The 26,908-nt window shown below is 37.5% G+C and overlaps 2 protein-coding genes and 1 long non-coding RNA gene across 3 annotated transcripts; 1 reads left to right on the plus strand and 2 right to left on the minus strand.

Moving 5' to 3' along the window:
- Positions 1-6,954: 6,954 nt before the first annotated feature.
- Positions 6,955-10,474, minus strand: LOC122639161 (pentatricopeptide repeat-containing protein At3g06920-like; the record flags this gene model as incomplete). Its single annotated transcript, XM_043831990.1, has 2 exons — positions 6,955-7,612; positions 7,782-10,474. A coding segment is annotated over one exon (2,685 nt), but the record flags the coding sequence as incomplete, so codon positions are not given.
- A 44-nt stretch (positions 10,475-10,518) lies between these two features.
- On the minus strand, positions 10,519-26,366 carry LOC122639946. The gene is made up of 3 exons (XR_006329607.1): positions 26,239-26,366; positions 12,266-12,269; positions 10,519-10,531 (listed from the first exon to the last, which is right to left on the minus strand). It is a non-coding gene; the product is annotated as an uncharacterized LOC122639946 (long non-coding RNA).
- On the plus strand, positions 21,210-23,024 carry LOC122639943 (fe(2+) transport protein 1-like). Its single transcript, XM_043832999.1, has 3 exons — positions 21,210-21,823; positions 21,929-22,078; positions 22,693-23,024. Exons 1-3 carry the CDS (start codon positions 21,218-21,220, stop codon positions 22,996-22,998), a joined length of 1,062 nt encoding a protein of 353 aa, XP_043688934.1. The 5' UTR covers positions 21,210-21,217; the 3' UTR covers positions 22,999-23,024.
- Positions 26,367-26,908: the final 542 nt, after the last annotated feature.

The following is a 26,908-nucleotide window of genomic DNA, read 5'->3' on the forward strand; positions in this document are numbered from 1 at the left end:
TTTTTTAGTGAAAATTACAGTCAATGTCTATATATTCTAGCATCTGTATTGAGACTTAAGAAATGAAGAGGCCATTTTAGTTTCTAGTTTTTTTTTTTTTTTTTTTTTTTGGGGGGGGGGGGGGGGGGGGGTTGGTGGTGTTAATCCTGCCTGTCACCCTTCAAGGTTTTTTTTTTGTTTTTTTGGGTAATAGCTTCCAGGGTGTTTTGAGGAGACAAAAATAAAGTGATCTATCAAAGATGTTTTTAGGAGATAAAATAAAGAGATATGTAATAAAAAGAATGGAATTGGTTTTAGGAGTAATGGAGAGTTATAAATAATACTACTTAATGGAGTGGTTTTTTTTTTGGTAAAAACTTAATGGAGTGTTCATAAATTATCTTTTAATTGTTATGATTTTTTTCATGTGCGGTTTCTTGACCGGTGCGGTTTCCTAGTGCCTCTCACAAGAGGAGGGTGGACCCCACCCGGGCAGAGTGTTGGGTCAGGTGTCCTGGGTGGGTCCCACCCCCTCTTGTGAGAGGCACTAGGGAATCGCACTTGTCAAGAAACCGCACATGAAAAAAATCATAACAATTAAAAGATAATTTATGAACACTCCATTAAGTTTTTACCAAAAAAACTCCATTAAGTAGTATTATTTATAACTCTCCATTACTCAGAGTGTTGGGTCAGGTGTCCTGGGTGGGTCCCACCCCCTCTTGTGAGAGGCACTAGGGAATCGCACTTGCAGGGAACCGTAGACGATGTGAACTCTCTTAACAATTTGCTAGATAAATGTTAGGACCTAGCTAATGACCAGTTTCCAAAAAACAAAAAAAAACTCCATCACATAGTTACATATCTAAAGTGACTAAGATTTAGAGAGGAGGGATTTTCCCATCATAGATGGGCAATTATTGAGTCATTCAGGTCTTAAACTGTTGTCTTTAGCAAGAGAACCTTCTTTGAAATAAGACAGTTAAATTTTTCCCCTTTTTTTTTTCTTTTGGGAAAAAGGAAATGGGCATCTTCTCCTTCTTGATATGTCAAACCACTAAAGCAGGTAAATCATCCAAAATAGAAGAAATTGGAAACTATTAGAGGTTCGATCATGTTAGTAAAGGGTATTAAATGTTAATGAATTCATAACCAAGAAGTGCATATATACATGATAGAAAGTCGGATACAAATAAATTTGTGTTTAACATGATTCTTATTTTAAAATTCAGGAGCAAATATATAAAAAAAGTATAGAATATACAAGTACTTGTATTTATATTCAAATCAGTAAGATTATGAACAAAAATGTCAAATGAATGATGGAGAAGCATTGTGGAACTATTTTGTACAATTAAAGGTGATGTTTAGAATTTAATAGCTATTGAGAATTAAAATTTATAATACTCTAAAACTATTGCAGAGAGTAATTAATGATAATCCGAGACGATAAATTAATTTAGATAATTAGTTTGGTTTTCTGTTAGAAATCAACGATAGAAGCTACTTATTTACTTAGGAAACTAATGAAAGATTTAAAGAATGTTTAAAAAAAAAAAACAAACAATCATTATACGATATTTATTGAAATAAGAATGCTTACAATAGAGTAAAGAGATAATTTGATGGGTGTTAGAAAAGAAAAATGCTACGAATAAATATGTAAACATAATTAAAGATATTTATAATAGTATAGTGATTGATGTAAAGACTATGGGGTAGATAGTGAACGCTCAATTATAGTTAAATTAGATCAATGATCAACTTTAAATGTGTATTTATTTGTGTTAATCATAGATGAATTGACTAAAGACATTCAAGATCAGATCGATCACTTGGTGTTTATTGTTTGTTGATGAGAATTTTGATAGATGAAACAAAAGCAATAATAAATGTCAAGTTAGAATTATAAAGATCCACCTTTGAATTAATCAAAAAGGTTAAGATAACTACTATAATAGAGGACATGGAAAGTAATTGTAGTTAAAATAGGATTGAAAGTGGGACAGTGAAAATTAATTATAAAAGGATACCTTTTTTTTTTTCTGTAGGAATTATAAGAGGATACCTCAAAGAGTTCATTTTAGGTATCAATGTTTAATCATTAATAAAAGAAGGAGAAATAGAAGATGATGTTGAGAGTTATTTACTAGAGCAGGAAAACCCACGAAATACCACTTGGATGTCCAACCCGAGAAATGGAAGATGATGTTGAGAGTTATGTACTAAAGTAGGAAAACTAACGAAATATCATTTGGATGTCCAACCCAAAACCTTAAGGCGTTAGGTGGAGATGACCCAATGGTATGTTAATACACATCTAAGGTCCTAGATAAAAGATGTGAGACTATATCATTTGGTATAAATAAGAGTTAAACCTAATTCGATACCAATAAAACCAGTGCTTTGCACTAGGGCAACAGTCGCCTAGACGTCAAGGTGACGGCTTGACAACTATGGCTAGGGTAGTTTTTTTTTTTTGATAAAAATAGAGTATAAACAGTGTTTTTTATTGCTTTGATAGGATTTTTTTTTTTCCATAAATTTAGAGTATAAACCTTATTATTATATTATTAGGTCTTCTTTATTTGAATTCGTAGATTCTTTCAATTGTAAGTACACAGTTGTAGTCAGTTGAGCCAATCTACTTGTGTCATTTTAGGTCATCCCCCTATCCAGTATACACTTTCAACTTGCACTGAATCCACACATTAGTCCTCTATTCATTGGTGTTCTTTGCACCTAACAAGCCATCATAGAAAATTTTCCCTCATCTTGTCAACACTGCTGGTTCTACACCAAAGTTTTGCTAGATGATGCATTTTTATTTCTTTTTTTCTTATCCTTCATAGTCTTGATGTTGATCATTCATCTCAACATCATTATTTCGGTCCGTTAATGATAATATGCACTTGTATTCTTTTTCTTGTCTAAAGTATTGTTCCATTTTTCTAATGGATAGTTGTGGGAAAAAGTTGTGTATAACGTTAGCTCAAAAATGAAATTGCATACTCCCTTACATATAACTTTTCATGTGAGAAGGTGATATGTCATAAATGCCCCTTCTCCTATTGTCAAATTCTAAAGAGAATTCCCCCATTCGCTTAAAACTACACTCGTTCGGACAATGTAAGAAACCCTTTCCCATTTACCTTTAGTTTTCATTGTGTCAATGATAGGATGTCACCTTTTTTATTTGAAGCACCCCCTCAAAATTCTAACTTGATATTTACACTATAACCTTGTCAACGAAAGCTACAATTGGCAAACAATATACACCGTACTTCATGTCATACATGGTCAACGCTTCCCCTCATAATAAGAATATACTAATAGGAGGAAATGAAAGGGCTATGCTAGCCCATCGGTCTATTTAAAATCATAAGTTGATGCCATGTGGGCAACATAGTTGGTTTAAAATTTACAACATAAATGAATATTGGTGAATGATTTCATTTTGGAATTAGTGAATGCAATGAACTTGCCACCAGCTTGTATAGTTGACCTTACATTATTACTTTTGATATTTTAAGAAAAAAAAAAAGCCTTCCAATGTACGAGGATTTTGCCACTAACTTAATGATTGTGATATCACAACTTAATTGTTGCCCTAAGGCTCGCCTACTTATTGATATTTAAAAAAATTCTATCGTAAATTCCATGTATGTAGGCAGCATAGTTGATTTAACAATAATTTGCATAATTGAAAAAAAAATTCAATAATTATGTATTATGAAACACATTTTATATTTCTTTAATGATTCAAAAAAAACTTTTTCTTCAACGTACCAAACACTTTTTCAAATTTTTTTTCATTTCCCAAATTATTTTCAAGGACCAAATTTTTTAGTCTGAAAATTTTGGCAGAATTAAAAAATGTCGTCCAGCATCAAAAGGCACCACAACTTTTTTTCTGAATCCGACCAAGTTCGGCACCAAGAAGAATAGGTCCACAACTTATAGGTCACAAATCAATGAGATAGTAAAAGGTATTTTTGTCTGCTCAATTTCCTATCCACTCCATTTTCCTAAGTTCCTCTAATAAAGGGAGGTGGACCCCATCCGAGCAGTATGTTCGGGTAGAGATAGAGTGGTCATTTCCAACCCTCTCAATTAGAGGAACTTGGGGAAATGGAGCAAATAAAACTGCCAATAAGAATATGAAAGAGATTCTACAAAAAATGACAAATGCCAACTAAGATTGGGAATTTTTTACCGGTGTGGTTCCCCAGTGCCTCTCACAAGAGGAGGGTGGACCCCACCCGGACAGAGTGTTGGGTCAGGTGTCCTGGGTGGGTCTCACCCCCTCTTGTGAGAGGCACTAAGGAACGGCACCGATCAGAGAACCATAGACGATGTGAACTCCAAAGATCGGGCGTACAAGCTTCCGGATGCATTAATAGAAACAACTCGTGATTTTTCCCTACATTTTTCCACAACTCAGTCCATAGTACAGAAATTTTAAATTAGGTAAAATCTATGCCCATAGTACGTAAATTATATAATCTATATTATAATGCGGAATTTGTAACAACAGATAGCAATATTGCCTCCCCATTTTCTCCCAATTGTAATCAGGCTCTATGATCTATAATGTTCCTCAGAATAAAAACCCAAAAAAAGTAAGGCAAAAATTTTTCCATGTGAGCCAATCTACACATTATCTTTTGATGAGGGATTCAGCTCCTCTCCTGAGAGGGGTGCTCAGTGAGGCATCCAATGGCTGGGCTGCTGGGCACGCACCAGGATGCATGCCGGGCCCATGCAGACACACATCCCCGTGCACATTTAGAGAGTTGATTTAACTACTCCATTTAAAAAGTTTGTGTAACTAATCCAACTGTTTTACAAAAACATGGATTATGTATATGTCACTCACTTTTGTGTGACCCATCTCAAGTGTATGATCCACCAATTCTAATCACTATTACTAATCTGTTTGTGTGTACTGGGGTGGGAGGGGGAGTGGAGGAGGGAGAGAGTTATTCACACCCAATTCTCCCTTTTTGTGTGTACAGTTCTCACACCTTGTCCACTTTTTTTGTCCTACAATCTCTAAATAGAATCAACATTCAGGACTTCGTTTGCATGCTCTTCTTATCACGAATAACAATTTATTGCTTGAAGAAAAAAGAATGAGCTGCCAAGCATCCCAAGTATACAACAGAATCACATATACAAGAAAGTACAGAAGAAAATCAAATACAAGGGTAACACACCCAACATCATACCATCAAACGAAAAGACCCAATATAGCCATGTAGATCTCCTTCCCCTGATAAATAATACAGAAAGGGATTACCTATAATGATCTCCAATATAAGAGCTGTTCCATAATTGCCTCACAAACAAGCTCCCACTGATGAGGGGTGAGAATCTCCAAGGCGCTAATCTGCTGAAAGACAACCAACACATCGCCATTGCAGAATTTCCTTGCACAATCAGATTAGACCAAATAAAAGGAGTATATATTAAGACCTTGAATGATGGATTTTGCTCTGCCACTTCATATCTGATATGTCAATACAAAATGAAAAAGTGGACATATAAATATCTGCCTCATCAGGCCTTGGTGCAACGGTAACGTTGCTCCATTGTGACCAAGTGGTCACGGGTTCGAGTCTGGGATCAGCCTCTCTGTGAAAGCAGGGGTAAGGCTGCATACATTATGACCCTCCCCAGACCCCGTAGTGGCAGGAGCCTTGTGCACTGGGTATGTCCTTTTTTTCATAAATATCTGCCTCATGTCTGATGCTCCCAAGTAATCCAATTATAGCGACTAATCTTCATGGCAAGGAAAGCACACCACAGGCACCATGATAAATGTTAAAAACCTCTAGGGGTTTTCATAGCATCATCACGATAATATTCTGTTGCTCTGTCCTCTCCACTCAAAATAATCAACAATGGGTTTTGTTAGTTCTTCAACTTTCTTCAATTTTCAGTCATCCACTTCCTCAATCATCCAGGAAGATATCTAACCACCTCCTATCTTATGAGCTTGGAAAGTGATGCATTGGAAACCTTCAAGAACCAACAAGCAAAAAATAAATAATTAAATAACATGCAGATGAAAGACAAGAAGTAAAGATAATCAAATCTCTCTTATTATCACGAAAAAAGAAAAAGAAACTCTCAGCTAAATTCAATGGCTAACTAACCAAATTACATTATAATTCTGTAACTTCTGTTCTGCATGAATACATGTCATCTCTTTGATACATCCAGCCTGTACCAGATACAAAGCAAATTGTAGAAAACAATGAGAATTAGTTTCATATGTAAAAATATCCAGGGGCATATCAAGTTACTATGTGCAGATAAAACATGCTGAACCTGAAAAGCATACCCAACCTCAATCTTGTCACTCTAGTCTCAAATGTGGGGTCAAAGCACTTGACAGCAAATGATGATCCAGTACCAAGACCCCACTGATGTGCATGATGCAGACCCAAGCTGTTCAACCATTAGACTAAAGAAATCTGGTGTTGAACCAAGAAAGTACATGCTTGCAACACCATAAGATCGGGTCAAAAGGTGCATATTTATGAGTTCATCCAAACATGGGTTTTTGTATCAGCAAACTAGACACTTTCAGGGCTTAAGTATTCTGGAGTGAGTATGCACAGATATAGCTGACATCCAGTTAGATCATTTAATCTGAGACTGACAGATCAATGTCACCATGAATTCCCAAAGAGCAGGTGATTAGGCAACACCACAGATGTGACACCAGAGAAAAATAGGGGAGGGGGTGGAGAGCTGTCAAACACTGGATCAGTGGATCGCAGGGGATCCAAGAGCTTCAGACATGATAACCATCTCACAAATTATTAGGACAGTTAGTGTGTCTTGGCAGGAGAGCTACTTCCATAATCCTCAAGAACAAATGTCATCTCCATTGAATGAAGGTCAAAAAACAGTATGAGAAAAGGCATTTTCTACTTGCATTAGTTACACTTTTATTTTATTTTTGGTGGGAGAGGGGGAGGAGTTCTCGCATTAGTTACTTGGAAGGGTTATGGGATGACCGATAGAGTTCAAAACTAAAAAGAAATTGCATCAAGAGGACACCAAAGGATACAGAGTTACCCCCATTTACTAGTATATCCATATCCTAGAAAACACTAGGGTACATAGCCCTACGAGGAAGAAAACAAATAGAAGGATGTATCTTACAGTTTTCAATGGAAGATCCTTCTGTAGGCTCCACTAGAAGATCTGCAAAATTAAATCAGATGCTTGTAATTATAATTAGAAGCTATATAACATTTTCTCATATGGGGAAAAAGAAAATCAGATTAATCATCTAAGGTGATTGCAATTCCTTGTTGTAGGAAGTACCCCAAGGTCTCCTACATCAGAGTGATACCTGATACAAATGCGAGTCTGACCATGTTGGTAAATTGATGCGCCACTGCATGAATCAGATGGAATCCTGAGGTTGTATCATAACTAAATTGCCCCAGCATGGAGATCATTAAGGTCACAAGTCAACAAAGAAAATGAAAGTAACCACTTGATTTTTAGACCTTACTGTCCAGATGAGCACCATATTCCTTGGCAGCCTCTCAGCTGTATGCTCTCTATTCAAATTTTTAGTCGAAACTATATATACTTCTGGAGCAACTGCAGCCAAGGAAACAGAAGCTTTGACGAGTTAATGGCCAACAAGAACATGTTTTCTGTCGCATCAACTGTTCCGCAGAAAATGACAGATAATCTTAAGAATTCTAAACAGGCTGAAAGGAACTAAGTAATACAGATCTATCTACAACAAGGAGTAATTTACCCACCCCTTCCCCCATTGTTACAATGATCTTGAGGCTTGTTGAGAGATTGTTGTTTCCTCCAACACAGCACCAACAACTTCTGCTTGCTCAAGACACTCAGCTTTCTGCAATGCATTCAAAAGGACAATGCAGGTCTTGGCATAGAGGTTGTAACCTTTCAACAAGGTTTCCTCAAATATCATGTATGCGTCAAGTGCTCGATTAGCATTACTAAGACCTTGTACCAGAGCATTACAAGCAGCAGAGTCCGGCACATTCCCTTCTAGCTTCAACTTTTCAAACAATTGTTTAGCCTCCGCTATGTTACCTGCCTTTGCAAGCCCAGAGATCATAGTGTTGTAGGTGATTGTATCAGGGTCTAAACCTTGTTTCCGCATCTCTTGCCATAACGTAAAGGCCTTTCTGAACTTCCGAATGCGACAGAGAGCTCTTATAAGAATACTATAAGTGATAGCGTTAGGGCTGTATTTCTCGTCTTTCATCCACTGGAAGCAAATAAGGGCTTCATTGATTTCCTCCACCTTAACTAAGGCATCAAGCAGGCAGTTCCATATGGATAAATTAGCTGTCAAACCCTTATCAATCAATTCTTCCATGATCCTGTAGGCTTTGTCAATTCTACCTGCCTTTCCAAACCCATCTATAAGACTGCCATAGACAACTACGTTAAATTTTATCCCATTTGATTTTGTTTCTTCAAAGAGCGTGTATGCATCGTCCAGCCGATCAATCTTGGCAAGCCCATCAATCACTGATCCATATGTAACAATGGTGGGAGCATGACCCTCCATCTTCATCTCCTTGAGCAGCTGGTAGGCTTCATTCATCTTACCTGACTTACAGTATCCATAAATGATGGCATTGTAAGCACAAACATCAAGAACACAACCTTGTTCCTTCATTGCAAAGAACAACTCATGGGTCTTTGATGCATGGCCAGCATTCGCAAGGCCATGGATGAGAATTGAGTAGCTCCATACATCAGGAACAAAACCCCAGGCCCTAATTTCCTCAAACAAGGCCCTCCCTTTTTTAATTTCACCAGCCTTTAAAACACAATCCAGGTAGGTGTTAAGAAGGGTTAGATCGGGAGAATAGCCTCCATGGACCATGTCTCCGTAGATCTTGTGACCATCTTCCTTCCTGCCACACTTGAAGAAGTTTCTAATGAGAGATGTGTAAACAAAAGCATTTGGGACCTCACCTGCATCCAACATTCTTTCGAACAATTGGTAAGCATCATCCACCCTACCATTTTTACCCAATCCATCTATCAAAGAACAGAATGTAATTACATTTGGGGTGCAGCCCAATTGATCCATGCCACTGAAGATACTCCAAGCTTCATCCAGCTTTCTAGCCTTGCACAGCCTATCTACCATTATGTTCAAAGTCAATATATTAGGATATAAACCAGCCCCTTCCATGGCATCACGAATCTCAAAAGCATCCTCAAGCTTTCCTGCTCTGCAAAGCATGTCTATGAGTATATTATAGGTTTTAAGATTAGGCATCACATCTTTTTTCATCTTCTCAAAGATCCTAAAAGCCTCGTCCACTCTCCTCTTCTTCCCAAGGCAAGTGAGGATGCCATTATATATAATGACACTCGGACTGCAACCCTTCTCTTTCTGCCGCTCAAGTAACCTGTAAGCCTCATCAAAATTTTCAGCAGAACAATAGCCCATGATGATGGTACTATAAGCATAATTACAGGGGACATTCCTGCTAACTTCCATCTGCCCAAATAGCTCCATAGCTTCAGCAAGTCTATTAACTTTACATAGAGCCCCTATCATGCTTGTATACGTGATGTCATCTGGAACAAGGCCTTGAGCTTTTATCTCATGGAACGCTTTCAAGGCCATATCTACCTTACCCAACTTACTGAAGCAATCTATACAAACATTATAAAGAACAATATCTGCATCAAAAAAGTCTTTCTTCATCTCATCCAATAAAGAAAGAGCCATGCCAAGTCGGCCTTCCCTGGCAAATACACGGATAAGAGTAGTAAACAAATGAACATTCACATCATACCCTAACTCCTGCATCTGACGAAACAGGGTGAGTGCAAGATCAGGTTCACGAACCTTAGCAAGAGCACCAATCAAAGTTGTATAAGCCGAAAATGCAGGACGGAATCTTAACTTCCACATCATTTGAATGAGATTATAAGCTTCTGCCAGCATCTGGGCCTTGACACAGCTAGCAACTAACTCGATGCAAGAGTCATTTGAAGGCTCAAATCCACCCAGGCTCATTTCCTCCAGAATTTTCTCCAAATGATCAAAGTTTTTACTGCTAGCCATTATCCCAAGAAGCAAATTGTATGCTTCTAAACTTACTTTAGAGGTATTTCTTTCTGCCCATCGGAAATAGTTAATGGCCAAATTGACATCTTTTAGCTTCTTTAAGACTCCAATGACAAATTCTTGCTGAGGTTTTTCGTCCAATATAGATAGAGCATTTTCTAACATGGGTCCCCAAGGACCACTCATCAAAATGCGGCAAACTGCATCTACTACTGATTTTGAACCCTCATTCTTTCCTATGTCTTCTTCTTTAACCCCAAAAGAACAATCCTTACCATCTGAATCAGAAGAAGTTCCATTACAGAAGGAAGAAAGTTCTCTGTATAAGTAGCTGTGATTAAATAATTTTGAATCAATAAGGAAGATTACTCCTGCAGTGACAAACAAATATTATTTAGCAAGCAAATATAAAGAGATGGCAAATTTCAGGATTCTGGCATCCTGCTAAAGGGGAAAGGCAATAAAACTGAGATTAAATAATTTTGAATAAATAAGGAAGATTACTACTGCAGTGACAAACAAATATTATTTAGCAAGCAAACATACAGAGATGGTGATGCAGATAAATCACCTAAAGGGCTTATCTTATTGGACATAAGCCTTGGATTGGGTAATGTAGGTGTTGGGTCTTTGATCCCATGGGTTTTCTTTGTAACGGGGCACTTTAATGGGCATAAAATATGGGTAGAAAGTAGGAAACCGGGATTTACTTTATTAGTTTAGTTAGAATCCTGTTTTGAGTCGATTTCTTTCATTGATTTAGTTTCTTAGTCAATTTACGTTACCTTATTAGTTAATGATTGGGTTACCCTTCCTTTTTAGTGTACACGAATTTGATTAAAGAGATTGAGGGAAAAAAAACATAAGTTTGTGCTTTGCTCTGTGAGAGAGTATGGTGGGATGCCAAAATACAGTGAGAGGAGCCGTGGGTGAGAGACACGAGTCTGAGAGAGACTACCCTATCTTCTTCTTCCCTTCTTCAATCTCTTATTTTTCATTTTATTGTTGTGAAATTTCCTGCAAATCTGAGAACCGATCGAAGTATTTATTGTTGCTGGACCTGAAGTTTGCGATCCTTATGTGGACAGGTTATCACTTGTGACTGGTCTACATTAGATGGCAAATTTCAGGATCCTGCTAAAGGTGAAAGGCAATAAAGCTGATCCGCTCTAGGAATATTATACGGAAAGCTAGTATGCTTATGTACCCACATAGGTATGAGACTAGCAACTAGTCACCAACCAACGACTCTCTTTGGCCAAATCAGGATCTTTTTGGAATTTGGATGGTCCTTGCATCCAACCTAACACATGTAGCTAAGAAGAAGAAAAAAACAAGGAGAAGAATAAGATGAGATCCTGAGAAAAACAGAAGTCCACGGAATAGAAAGCCGCAGACCCAAACAGACCAATTTTTATGTTGGTGAGGTGAACTCAGTCATGAACCCATGGAATGAAGGATCTCAACTCCTCCACAGGTGCACTTCATGACTGTGGAAATTGGAGTAGAAGACAGAAAAGCAAAGAGGTTGTTGCCAAAACAGCAAGGATATTGGAGTTTCTAGAAGTTACAAAGTGTATAAATCCCACTTTTGCAGGGTGCCAGGAGGATGGACTGAATACAGTCCCAACCTTCACCATTTTCACACAAAGTGGCCACTCTAAGTCTCAAACCAGCATTTATACACCAGCAGCATGAGTATTTTTCCATCACAGCAAGTGACAAATCCTAAAAAAATTTGCATAGGAAGACAGAAACCACCGGGGAGGGGTTTTTTCTTTTGTGTTTGTGTGTTGGGGGGGGGGGGGGATGGGTGGTGCTTTCGCTTGTTTGTCCTTTGTAGTTTTGACTGTAATTGGGTCCAAGGTTGTCAAAGCCCAGGAGGCCAGTCACCTTGTTGTGGCAAAGGCAATCAGACCTATAATCTCAGTCTTGGCCCTCCACATCTTATAAACCTTGAGCATTCTATTTTCTTCCCTCACAAATTTCTATAGTATAAATTCCCCACCCTTATATTTTACATTTTTTACCTTTATTACAATCCTTTTTTATTTTATTTTTTGGGACAAAATATGTCGTTGAATTATCAGTGTAAGGACCCATACATTTTTTATTTTATAATATGAACCCCAACCTCTCCCCCCTCCGCAGTTAAATCTTTCCCTCACTTCCTTACACGGGACTCTCTATCATAAGATATGTTACAAGATATGTGTTTATATTACAGATTATTACACACACAAACTCCAGTATGATTATCTCCTTTCCTTTTGTTGGAAGAACATTGGTACAACGATAATCTAAAGTTGGCAAGATAGTCAGTGATGCAATTATATGCTAACAATTTCTTTCCCCTTTACATCCTTTGTTCTAGGTTTTTTTTTAATGAAGAGATACGAGAAAAGCATTGAATTATGGGAAACTCAAAGACTAGATCCTTTATATGGATCGAATCAAATAAGAATCTCTCTAATTTATTACTTGAAGAGTTGATCCTTCTTGGCTACTCTTTTTTTTTTTGTTAAGTCCAACTTTTAAGTTTTTAAGAGACGAGAGGAGAAAATTTTGGTTGTGATCTCGTTTTTAGACAATGCAACAAATATATAATAGATAGCAATCCAATAAGTAACACAGGTTCTAAAATCTAGGAGCTAAAGTCTTTTCATATAATTGCTTAATGTTCTCTTCGGTCTTGTTAATATAGAATGAAACCACCCTTGAACATAGTTCTGATGTAAGAACAGATACATGAATTCCTAAATCTAAAGAGATTTAATGTCTCTGGTTGCTGCCCGAGCTATAGAACATGCATTTATTCATAACGATCATAAGCACAAGATATTTAGAATATTAGTGCTGTAGACCGTAAGTCTAAGTTGGACTATTATTCTAGATTCATACTGGTTCGTTTGGCCACTTACAGACCATTGGATTATTGCCTTGTAGGAAGCCCTTTGGCCCTTCATTCTATGGAGATTAATTCGATCATTTCTACTATTGGATGGAAAGGGAAACACCTCTGGATCAGCCACAAGCATGGTTCTAAATCTTGGTCGAAACTGTGTTTCGATATCCCGATGTTTTTATATTTGTTATTTCATTTACTTCAGATATTATTCATAAATAAACAAACACCCCCTATTTGAATCCAATAAAAATAGTTAAAAAGTCAAATTTCAAAAGAAGAAAAAAATCAACCCCCAAGTTCAAGAACAAAAACTAGAGTTTTGGCGGTAGGTGAAATTTTCAACTTTCAAATGCGAGGTTTTGCTCAAATCTAAAAATTCCATAAAAATATGATAACACATTGCTAAAAGCCTAAAAACCAAAAGAGAGGCAAATTAATCTTCTGTTTTGGTGTCTAAAAATTTATTTCCATTCAAGGCAATTTTAAATAACATTCGCACACACCAACTGAGGTTTGACCAGACCATAACTCCTTAAGCATGTTGGATTTGACAATTTAAGTTACATTGTTTTATGTAATTCCTTAGGTATTAGTTAGTGGAATCCACATCAACATAGGCTAGTGGAATCCACATCAGTTAGGCTAGTTAGATGAATCGGTTATGGGATCTCCCGTTCCAATTCAAACTTTGTTTTTATCTTTATTTTAGGATAGAGTCGGTTAGGGATTTCCTAATCATACTCTAACTCAATTTTATTGTTAATAAAAGCAAACCAAGAGCTAATCCCTAGCTCAAGATTTTTATAAACAACCAAGTTGGTGCTGCCGCTGCATGTCTTCTCCATTGAAGAGCCTCGTGTTTGATCAAGGAAAGGGATTGGTGTTTGATTTGATTGACACTTTGCAGTGAGAAGCCCAGATGTATCAGTCTATTGCTCATGTTCTTGCATCGCTCATGTTCAACTGGTTATGCTGACTATTCTTTTATATTCTTTTGCCATTAACAAGTAAGTTAATCTGGAAATTCCTGCAACTAGAATCCTTGCTTCTAGAAGATCAAATGCTACATGTTTTTGGAGTGAAATCTGTGTAGATTATCCAACCATTAGAATTTGCTCATATTTTGATTGAATCTCAATAGCTCAAATTGGGAAACTCGATCCAAGTCTCAGGCTGTTCTGACCAGCCGATTGTCTGTTATGGTAAAACCCCTGTTTTACCCTTTTCTCCATTAAAGCCCTATTTCATGCTTGAATTGATTCTGATTTACTGAACCTGTTTAAGTAACTGATTATATGTCGTTGTTCATGATTTATTCCATCAACCAATCTTAATTTCTCAACCCTAGATTTATTAGCTAAACTACTGTTTTACCCCCACTCCTACTAGTACTAGGATTGCCCCATTCTTGTTGATTTAACCATCTGATTCGATTCAAACTTTCAGCAACCATTCTTCTATCCATATATTGAACTCGATTGAAGTTTTAGCTCACCCTAACCATCTGATCTTGTTTATTCTAATTTCTCCTAAATCTGGGACTTCCTCTGTGACAGATCTTATTATTTGGCTACTGTTTTGAGTCTTCAATCCAGTACTACATTACCCCCTCTAAGGAACATGTGCCCAGAAAGTAATATTTTTTCTCTTTTTTTTTTTTTTTTAAGTGAAAGGAAGTGTGTAAGTGCGCTCTCTATCCAATGCATTTCCTCTACTTTTCCCTGCTTCTTCTTTCTAAATCCATATTGCCAGCCACTGTTACAGCTAGATCAGCAAAGCCATATTCTTCAGGTAACAGTTAGCTTTTCCTAAGTAATTTTCTGTTCTAATCCTTTCTTATACTCTGTTTTAGTCACCCTCTTCGTTCTTTAACTTCTCTTATTATTGCTTCTTTGTTCAACTCTAATAAACAATATTCTGGCCATTAGATGTATGACTGGTTCGCTCATGTCAAATTTCAGCGAAATATTTCAGTTTCTACAAGGGTCAAAACAAAATGACAATCGAAATTTACGTGCAATTTACCAAATTTTTCACAATTTCATTGGAATATTTGATTTTCAGCAGGAATCGGAATTTAAAACTTGTGTCCATATTAATATTTTGTTCTTTTAATAGATATCACATCCCCTGTTCTCCTTTGAATGCTGACTTAGACTTCATATCTGAATCTTGCAAATCAGGTGAAAGGTTCAGTGGCCCTTGAATACCACTTGAAGAGATTATCCGCCTGATCCAATTTAGTTTTTGAAATATTAAATTAATCCGATACAACCCCAAAAATAAATATTCAAAAAAAAAATCATATTTATTCTTCCATTCTGGTTACTATCTTTTAGTCCACAATTTTTCTATTCCATTGTCCACAGGTTATCTCATTTTGGGCCCTAAATCAGCAACTTCTTGATCCTAATTTCTATTGCAGATTAAGGGTTAGAAGACAGATACGAAGGCCTCAGTTGGTCCAACGAGACTCACTCTCAACCTTAATATGGACATAATTATGCTTCATTCTTATACCCTCCAACTAGGCCTGATTCACATCAGTCATAAGAGCTATTCTGACTACATAAACTTCAATTCAGTCTGCCAAAGGGGAAAAAATACAGACCCTAAAGATCTCCTCTATAACAAACCGCGAACAAGTCTAAAATAAAAATCAATTTTCAAACTTTCCTCTATAAGTATTCCTACGTTTTGCAATTTAAAATTTTAAATAAGAATTTTATGCACAACATCTAAAGTCATCAGCTCAATCCTCTCATCAGGTTTGAAAGTCCCTTTCCCCAATGCAAAGCTCAGGAGCACAAACAGAGCTGTAGACCATTAGTTTTAGTTCAAACTCGTGGCAAAAAGACCCAGAAGTTCCGCAAAAAAAAAACACAAAATGAGAAGCCGGGGTGGGGAAGACTTACGCTTTCGTGGCAGCATAAAGAAGATTGGAAGGTACGATAATGTCAGCGCCAGAGTCGATATTGACGATGACGCCTTTCTTCCTCTTAAGCATACATACGCGAGAACTGTCCGAAGAACGAAATCTGGAATGACTGGGCACTCGCTGCTGCAACTGTTGCCGGCACAATGGAAGAACAGAATCTAGATTATGGAATCGGGATTAGGGTTCCAAAGCTGCCTCAAGCGAAGAAGGGGCGAACGGCGACAAGTTCAGGAATCAGGATTTTGGGTTTTGATATCGGTTTTTTTTTTTTTTTTTTTGGAAAATTACATAATTAGCTACTTTTGGGTTTTCATTTGCAAAACTGTGTACCCTATGTAGGTTGCGTTTGGTTGCAAGGGGAAAGAAAAATTTTCAAATCTGAAAAAAAAAATTTTGTAATCATTATCCGATGTGATTATATAAATTATTTCAATTTCTTATCAAATATGGAATGATTTAGAGTTATTGATATTGGCACATGGTGTCACATGGGGTAATGATTATAAAAATTTCTTTTTTAAGTATGAAAATTTTCCTTTCCTTTCCTTCCCTTTAGTTCCCCTTGCAATCAAACGGATTATGTTTGTGTTAACAAAAATAGACAAAAACAAGTTCAGTTTTACAAAATAGACAAAACAGTGACTCTCCTTCTTTCCTCGGCAGTTCCCCTCTAAAAAAATCTCTCTTTTTTTTCCCTCTGTCAATTGGGGTAGCAGAGAATGGCAATGGCTGGGACAAGGGTAGGGTTGCAGGGAACGAAGGATGCCTGGGCAAGAAGGCAATGACAGGGGTAAAAATATCTAAAAAAGTAAGTGCGGGAGGGAGAGACACTATTTTATTCAGTTTTGTAAACCTTAACTTGTTTTTGTCTATTTTTGTTAACTCAAACAGAGGGTGGACAGTTTTGTAAATGAAAACCCAAAAGTAGCTAATCATGTAATTTACCCAAAAATTTTCTCTCTGTGGGGGACTGTACCGCCCACGCCCATGGTGGCGAAATAACCACCTTCCGCTCCATGAAAGGTGGAAATCCCATCCCTTGATGCTTTTGTGTGCGATCTCATTAGCCGTCGTGTGCGTGCAGGACCACACTCCGTTGCAAAGAACGTTTTCTTTTTAATTATTTATTAAGAAAAAATAACTTTGACCAGAAGTGTGGCCTACGCCAACACTCCCATGTGTCTATCTCTCTCCTCTTTAAACCAAGGGGGCAGAGTTGTCTTTTCATATGGGAAGGAAGGAGATAGATTCATGGGAGTGCTGGCATAGGCCACACTCTTGGATGAAGAAGTACTTCCCTTTTTTATTTAAGGAAAAAGGCTGAACACACCATCGGTGTACCATAAACTAGTGACCACTCTTTCAATACCCCTCTTCTTCGCTCCCCCTCTTGTATGGCACCCCATTGGTGCCAACCACTAGTTTACCACACATGGGTGGTGCGTGCCTATCCTTCTCCATTTATTTAAACAAAGCTTTTTAATTGTATTACGCATGTAAAATACAGTTAGAAAGCCAGATTTTTACTCAAACTAATTACCTAAGTCGAGACAAAGAAGCATAAACCTGGTCAAGAATCATTTAGACTTGCTTAGACTCAAACCAAGTCTAAGTTAGTCTGAGATTTTAGACTTGGTGTTTATGCCTAAGTCATGTGAACCTTTTCAAGTCTGGTTTTTTTTATTAGGTCATATACTATTCATAAAACATAAGTTTGGCCTACAACTAAACAAAACCCTATAATTTTTATTTGTTGTGTTCAATGTTAGCTCCTTTTTTTCTTTTAACATGTGAAGCAATCATAGCCTCAGCCCTTCTCACTCATAGAAGGAGAAGAATGAAGATATTGAAAAAAAAAAAAAAAAAAACAGACTCGCTCTTAACCAAGTTTGATTCTTCCGACTCACCAAGTTTTGAAAAGGGCGAGTCGAGTCAAGAAACCTAGACTAAAACATATTATAAGCATTTAATACCTTGTGTTATAAAAAAAAAATCATTTCCTTTTAATCACATGAATGCGTATGTATATAATACATGTATCATATCGATACTTTTTATGTTAAAAATCGTTTCTTTTTTAATCACACGAATGTTTATGTGTATAATACACGAACTATATGTGTTTTTTCTAACTATGGTTTTGATTCTCAGAAGAAAAAAAAATTTGATAAATTAATAAATTACACCCGAGGTTACTCAGGTTTGGGTTATTTACACTACCAAATACTTACAATTTAAAAATGATGTTTGAGTGTCTTGAGCCCTTGAAAACAGTATTTTTATCTGCTCCATTTCTTGTCCGCTCCATTTCCCCAAGTTCCTCTAATAGAGGGGTGGACCCCATATGAGCAATATGTTCGGGCAGAGGTAGGGTGGTCATTTTCGTCCCCTCTATTAGAGGAACTTGGGGAAATGGAGCTGCCCAAGAAATGGAGCAGATAAAGGTCCTTAAAGACACCATTCATGTTTTGCCCAAACAAAAAAATAAAGAAAGACACCAATCATTCTAAAGCAGGCTTTGGACTCGACTCCAAGTGCAATAGCTGTGTTTGGTATGCATTTTTGGAATGTATTCTAGGTCGATTTTGCATTCTTGGATCATTAAAACAAGGGAAAATTACACTTCCACCTCCTAAGATTTGTATTAAATACAAAGTGACTCCCTGTGTTTCTAAATTATACAATCGCACCCCCTGAATTCCCACTCCGTTAGTTAGGTGTTACGATGTTTATTAAATTTTTTCTCAAATGACTAATATACCCCCTCCATTGGTTTACAATCAATCCGTCTGATAACACAAAGAAGCATCCAAAATTCTTTTTTTTTTTTTTTTATTTTAGCCTAACGACAACGCCATGGATGAATGAACAAGTTTTTTTTTTTTTTGGTAGAAAGATGAGTGAACAAGTCCACTATGCACTTGGTGCTTGGTACAGTGTGCAGCGTTAAAAGCTAAAACCCATCCTAGTTCACACCTTCCCTTCCCCAAGACCTGAAAAATAAAAAACAGAGTAAGACCTCAAAAAATAACGCCATGGATGGTCTAAATTACTGTCCTTGAATTTGGAATTTTGGATTAGGTATTTGAAGAAACAGGGCATTTATGAACCACAGACCAAAATCGATTATCCTTTATAATCCTCACTTCCTCATAATCAACAACCAAACGAATATGTTGTACACCAAGATGAGTTCATCTTTCTGGCTTCTTCTTCATCTCCTTCTCATCATATTCTCTGCAACAGCAGAAGATATCGGCTGGGGAGAGCGACCTACGTCTTTGACGTCTTCAACCTCCCAACATCTTAATCACCAGAGTATAACGATGAAATTTTACACACTGATGGTAAATCCGTGAACTAGATATTTTGGATCTATTTTTTTATTAAAAGAAACAGGTTTCAGAAAGCATTCTAGACCTAGAATCTACTTCTAGAATGCATACCAAACATACAATTTTGTTTTTGGCTTAACATTTAGTGCATAGACCTAATTTTAACAAGATCAATGAAAAGAATCAGTCCGATTGATCCATGGGTAATCTGAAATATGGAGCAGGCTTATTTGCAAATGCTCCACCGGAGCATTCAATGGGTTGATATTGAAGAAAAAAAAAATGGACGGGTTTATGGGTCGGATCGGGTTCGGATAATTAATTTGAATCGTCGATCAGCAGTTACGTCCCCTTTTCAACCATAATTAATGGCGGATGTCTTGCCCAATTGAAAGTCACGTCCACATCAGATTTCTTTGAATCCCATTATTACGTGTATGGCACAGGCAATCTAAGCCAACCACATGTCTACCACGAGGTTTATATTGTTGCCCCTCAAAATGATGGAATTTACACAAGGTATCATCTTTGAATAAGGTAAGACCATATAAGAGGTCAGATCAGGGTTTTAAAAGCTAGAATCGGTTTTCCGAATTGGATTCAGTTGATTTCGATCCGAATCAGGTCAAAAGTGTTACGGGAGTTGTTGGAATCGGCCAAGAATGGGTAGAAGAACCCTAGAAAGGCTGGATGGAGAGCTTGATCCAAAGCAACATCAATCGGGATTGGACTCGGCTGATTCTCTCGATGTGATTCCGTTTTTAAAAATTTGGGACAGACAACTTTGGATAGGTATTCAACCGCTACCAAGGTTCAAGTAAGCAATTGAATTGACCTTCATCGATTTCAATTCTGAGGGAATCGACCCAAATTGGCTGAAAATCGATAAAAATGGCCCATGAAATTGGTCAGAGAGGAGTCAGATTTGAATCGGTTCAAGAATTGGGAACCTATCTATTTATGGTGAAAATCGAATCGGTTCAGCCTATGAATCGGTTCGATTCAAGATAGATTACAAAGAAAATGACTAGGAATCATCTGATCGATCGATACATCGATCCGATTCTCAATTTTTAAAATGGTTGATTTTGATCTGAATCAAATCGAAGGAGTTACTGGAATTGTTGGAATCAACTAAGAATTGGTAGAACTCTAGAAAAAGTTGTATAAAGAGGTTGATACAAAGCAACTTGAATCGTGATTGCACTCTGCTGATTCTTCAATTCCATTTTTTAAAACCTCGTACAGACAGCTTTGGATAAGGTATTCAACCAAGCTAGACTGTTCAAGTAAGCAGTGCAATTGACCTTCATAGATTCCAATTATGCTGAAATCGACACAAATTGGCTGAAAATTGATCGAAAACAACTTAAATCCTAAAACTTCTTTTTATTTGAGAACCAGATCCAGTTGATTCTAATCCGTTTCAATCAGAACAACTAGGTAGCATTGTGTTTTAGGGATCAGTGGGATCACTTGATCCGTATTAGTATCGGTGGTCCCTAATCCCAATCCAAGAACAATCCTGTATCAATGGATCGATACAAATCAAGGGTAAAAAGGTAAGAAATTCATTTTTTTTAATAGAATCCTAGGTAAATCTATCCGATCTAGACCGATACGGGATTATCCGGATCGATATTGGGTCGAGACCGGTTCTTAAAACCCTGGTCTACTATCTTCATTCACACACACCATGTATATCCCAATGGCCAGCTAAATAAATAAAGAGAATTTCAAGGGTATTATTTAGAAAATTCACATTCCATTTGATGTCCTAAATTATTTTTGGGAAGTTTGATTACCCAACCCCACAACTAGGCCACAACGTACTATATTATCCTACGGAAGTAATTACTCCCAACCATACAAAACTAACGTAAACCATAAAGAGAGAACCAAATTCGGTTCTCCCCCCTCCTCCAAACTCTCAAACTCCAAACATAGCCATGGCCACTACCAAAGCATCTCTCACACTCTTCTTCTCTCTCCTCCTCTCCTTCATCTTCCAAACCTCCGGCATACCAGATATCGGAACTCCGGTACCATGTGGGCCCGGAACCACCGGAGAATGTTATGACAAACCTGAAGCACAAAAGCTTAAGATCATAGCTTTCATTGCCATACTTATAACTAGTATGATAGGTGTATCTCTTCCTCTTATTTCTCGTTCAGTTCCAGCACTTCAACCAGATCGAGATCTCTTTGTTTTAGTAAGAGCTTTCGCTTCCGGCGTAATTCTTGCAACTGGGTATATGCATGTATTGCCTGATTCTTTTGATTGTTTGAGATCTCCATGTTTACCTGAACATCCATGGAAGAAATTTCCTTTTACTACTTTTGTAGCTATGTTATCTGCTGTGATGACTTTAATGATTGATTCATTTGCTATGACTTTTTATAAGAAAGTTAATAGTAATGGACGTGTGGAAACATCTTCAAGGAATATTGTTTCTGATGATGATTCATGTAAGTCTGGGCATTATCATGCAATTGGAACCATTGAAGAGGAAGAACCAAGTGAACAATTATTAAGAAATCGAATCGTTGCTCAGGTTGGTTAATATTTGGTGTTTGATCTCTTTCATTCTTTGTTTAAGTTATAGAATTAACCTATAAAATTAAGACTAATTATTATGGTTGTTTTTAATTAATTTCAGGTATTGGAATTAGGTATTGTAGTTCACTCTGTGGTTATTGGGCTTTCTTTAGGGGCTTCTCAGAATCCTTGCACCATTAAACCACTTGTGGCTGCTCTTTGTTTCCATCAACTCTTTGAAGGAATGGGTCTTGGTGGATGTATTTTACAGGTGATTCTCTCTCTCTCTCTCTCTCTCTCTCTCTCTCTCTTGAAAGAAGGGGATTAGAGTGAACCTAACTGTTAGGGTTCCACGCGAAAACACCGATCCCAAATTAGATGTAAGTAGCCCGATATGAAGATTTACAACGACTTGGGCAGACCTGGCTCTCCTCCAACCATGGTGGGAGCGGGAGGATTCAGCACAGCAAAAACAAGGGGGGTTTGATCATTTCATAGGAGGGTCTACCTATGAAATGACCCAAACACTCATGTTTTTGGCTGGGCTGGATCCTCCAACTCTCGCCCTGGCTGGAAGCCGGAGAGCCGAATACAACTTGGGTACTCTCTCCTTAATGGGTAGCTTTTAAGGATTAGTTCTACTCAAGTCCCAATACTAATCCCTATGCAAAGTAAGATATCCCATCGGTCTCTAAAAGACCAAAACCCTAACTTGTAATGTCCCACTAAGATCAACATTGTGTATTTGATATATTTTTTTGTGAATGTTTACGGCTAGCTTTTAAGGGTGAATTCTACACGAATCCCAACAAGTAGTATCAGAGCCAGAGCATGATGTCCAAAATCTATTTTATTTTAACAAATTAAACTTTCTTTCATGATCAGGCAGAGTATGGGAACAAGATGAAGGCAATAATGGTGTTTTTCTTCTCAACAACAACACCATTCGGGATTGCACTTGGGATTGGATTATCAAATGTGTATAGTGACAATAGTCCCACATCTCTGATAGTTGTGGGACTATTAAATGCTTGTTCAGCTGGGTTACTTAACTATATGGCATTGGTTGATCTCTTGGCAGCTGATTTCTTAGGACCCAAATTGCAGAGCAGTATAAAGCTTCAGATGTTAGCTTACCTTGCCGTTTTGTTGGGTGCCGGCGGCATGTCAGTAATGGCAAAATGGGCATGAAAAAGAAGGATATTTAGAATGTTGTTTGATATCTATAAAATACTTCAGTTATTTAAAAGGGATATACTTGTCTTATAAACTCTAGTGGTTTTTGTAATTCTTTGGGTTCTTAATTAGATTGGTGATCTGCAAGTCTGTTTCTTTAGAATTAAAGAAAAAGCTTTCTGAGATTCCTCAGTAGCTGTTACGTTGCAGAGAGTGATGGACTAAAGCTGTAGTACAGTCAATTATTTCTCAACCATGGCCCAAGGGTATTTTGAGTTATTAGCATTTAAGGTCCTTAAATGTTAATACCTACATCTTTGTCTTGGAGTTCATAAATTGTCATTATTTCTCATTTGCCATGGCTTTATTACCCCCAACAGAGCCTTAAAGTGTTTTGGGCATTTGGGCATAGTGACCTTCTTAGTATTTCAGATATGGGAGAATGTTCTGTGTGCCGTAGGGCAGGCTGCGTCCAGACACATGGGCCTGCTACTTAGGGGTAAGGTGGTCATTGCGTCCATCCCATGTGCCTGGGCGCAGCCTATGCTACGGCATAGAGAACAACGCCCCTTCAGATATTGATGGACTCTGAGGCTGATGAACAACTTGTTCATTTTCAATTTTTTGTTTTCTTAGCCTCCAAACATAGCCCAAGAGAAATACTAGCTGTACGGGTTTTAAAGCCCATCAAGGCATATGGGTGGGTCAATAAAAAGTATTATATTAGAAAGGTAAAAATGTAAAATAAAAAAATTTATTTTTTTACCAACTTTAGTTATAAAATAAATTTCACATGGTAGATTGGGTTGAAAATCGGATCCGGTTCCTCTCCAGGGAGCTCAGTGCCCAGGGAGTGCCCCAGGGGCATCCAAGGGTTGGGTTGTGCTGCACACATTTTGACGCACACCTAAAGATGTGTGTGGCACAGCCCAACAGTTGGATGCCCCTTGGGTGTGCTGGGCTCCCTAGAGAGGAGCTCAATCCTTGAAAACCATTTTGACTTATTGATAGAATGTTGACAAATTTTGGAGGCCAATAACATTGCCGTGTGGGTGACGAAATTCAAGCAATAAGAACCCTTCAAAGGGTCTGCTGCATAGGCAGTTTCCTCTCTTTGAAAAGAAAAAATGTGATAGAAGTATTGATATAACTATATCGTATACTTAAAAGGCTCATCAATGCATTGCCAAATATCATAAGAAGGGTCTCCCATACCCCCATTTCAAAAAATTTTATGGGAAAAAAAAGTTCACCATGTCGGAGTATAGATTCCAACGTGCATCCTCTCACATAACGAGGTGTGGGATTTATACTGATACTCTCTCTCCCATGGTTCATAATCTCAAATCAAATCAGTCAAATCGTTCAAATCAGATCAGTATCAATCTTGACCGATACTGAGTTATGACAGATCCTGCCCAATATTAGTGGATAGTTTCCTGAATCAGCCAATTCGATCAGATCGTCGAATCATGGGATCAGATCAGTATGTATCGGTTAGTACTATTCTAAAATAGCTCGTAATCTCGGGATAGGATCAATATTGACCGTGATTTTCGTTTTACTTTTACTTTTCATAAATTTTTTAAATATTTTTTTATCAATACTGGTCGATACGGGAATTGATCCAAATCCAATTTTTGATCATTTTTTATCAATACAAACGGATTTTGACCGATCCCAATATTATGAATCATACTCTCTCTTATTCTAATCCATGTGAACCCCATATGGATGATGAAACTATCTACATTATCATTGGTGTGACATGCAAATTCCATCCTCCTCACATTCAACCCTCCCCCTATCCCTTTATTGGGCTTCTAGACTTCCATGATTTAGGTGGTAAAGATTTCAGCTTCTGTAACCATATTAAGCTCAATTGCCTAAATTGACTTTAAAGGTCCCAATACCTAGTTGACTAATAAGACAATAATCTTTTTTTCCTTTATCACCCTTATCAATTTATTTTCCCAGGTTGTGAACCAAAACATATCATATCTTTAATGGCCAAAATAGTACAGAAAACTCCCAAATCATTGAGAGAAAAAACAAAAAGATGATTCCAAAAAGCATCTTAAGAAAAGAGAGAGAAAGGTAGAGATGTTAGTGTCAAAAGGAAGTTACAAGGAAGCTTCACTTGTTTGTATCATGAGATATGACTTAGAAATTTTTGGATGTTTTTTCTTTATTTAATGTTTGGTTTACAAAAGTGCCACATTGTGGAACCGAAAGCCATGGCCTCCCCTAGCTATAGAAGTTGAAGGAAGGATGTTTCTAGTATTCTGTTTTGGACTAAGACTTGACCATGACATAATATATGATTGATATGTAGAAAAAATGTACATGTGTGCACAAAATTGGTCTCTTTGTGGTCACATAGATCTTGTTTTTATTAATTTTTTTTTTTTGTGTTTTTTTTTTTGCGGGGGGGGGGGGGGGTGGGGGTTGAATAAATTGAATTGGATGATGATGAAATAAAGTTAACCTAATATGCATGTTTGTAATCGATCCTTGGATGATTATATGAGAATGGAAATCAAGAAAACAAGAAAATAATAGAGAAAATGCCGATGGAAACAATACATGTGGTGTGAGAAATAATTAGAAGAATATATAAATTTTGAAAAAAAAGAATGATGCCTAGTCGTGTTTCTTTACGTCCACACACATACAAGGGGACGGCAAAATGACCGCTCCATCTCTCTTGTTGGATGATCCTGTGCGTCTCCTCATTGGCCCTCACTCGTTTGTGCAAGGGCCACACAACTAGGCAGCAAAACCTTCCCATAAATTTTTTAAGACAAAAGGTTTTATGCACAGACGTGCATGGTTGTGTGGATACCTTAGTTTGTCACACCGGTAGCAGCTAGGCGATAATGTGCACTAAGCCAAATATTTGATCATATAGACACCTCATTTTGTTATATTGGTAACAACTAGGCGATGATGATCAAGGTGTTCGGAAATGTTGTAGGACCTGAGACAAGTTCAGGTGGATTGGGCTCGGTCTATGGGGTCAATGGGCCAATATATAAACAAATGCTTTAATATTTAAAATTATTAAATATTATAAACCCAACCTATAGCCTTTATTAAATAGTAGAGGTAGATAGACCCAACTAAGGGTTCATCAACTCCTAACACCATTGGAGTCAAAATCGCGACCGAACGACAATACCGGGATTGACGCTTGGAGATACTCTTCTCAACCTGGAAGTGGAGACAACCCATGGAAAGTTCAAGATTCATGACTTTCAGTGCACTACAGAATTGGGCAAGATTGCAGCTTACACCAAGAAATTTGAGGAGCGTGGAGTGAAGATGCTGAGTCTCTCTTGCAACAATCAAACTCATAATGACTGGATCAAGGACGTCGAAGCCTAATTCACCTATCAATTCCAGATTTATTTGTAGGGTTCTTTTCTTTATATTTTATTTTTGGGAAAATGTTTTCTATGCCACAGGGCAGGCTACACCCAAGCACATAAGTCTGTCACTTAAGAGGTAACATGGTCATTACACCCACCCCATATGCCTGGGCACAGCTTGCGTTGCTACATAGAGAACAACGTCCCTTTATTTTTATGTTTTTGTACTTGTTCCCAGGTCAGATGAATCTATTTTTGAGTTCAATAGGTTTGGATTGAAAACACATTTCAGAAGAGATTATAGTGAAGCTGAAGCTGTGTTATATTCATGTGACTCTCTCTCTCTCTCTCTCTGATTTTTCTCCTCCATTGGGAGATACGCAAGTTCTTGGCAGTATCCCTTGGCTGAATGACACGTGGAGAGCAAGAATTCAACAGTGAGAATTTAGAAAGTTGTTTTAACCTCTTAATTAACCATCATTACACCAACCCCTAGGTTAACTCGGATTTAACCATTAACCCCTCCTAACCCAAACTCTGGTTTAGCCTACTCC

Source organism: Telopea speciosissima, chromosome 9 (assembly GCF_018873765.1).
Source record: "Telopea speciosissima isolate NSW1024214 ecotype Mountain lineage chromosome 9, Tspe_v1, whole genome shotgun sequence".
In the NCBI taxonomy this organism is placed as follows: Eukaryota; Viridiplantae; Streptophyta; class Magnoliopsida; order Proteales; family Proteaceae; genus Telopea; species Telopea speciosissima.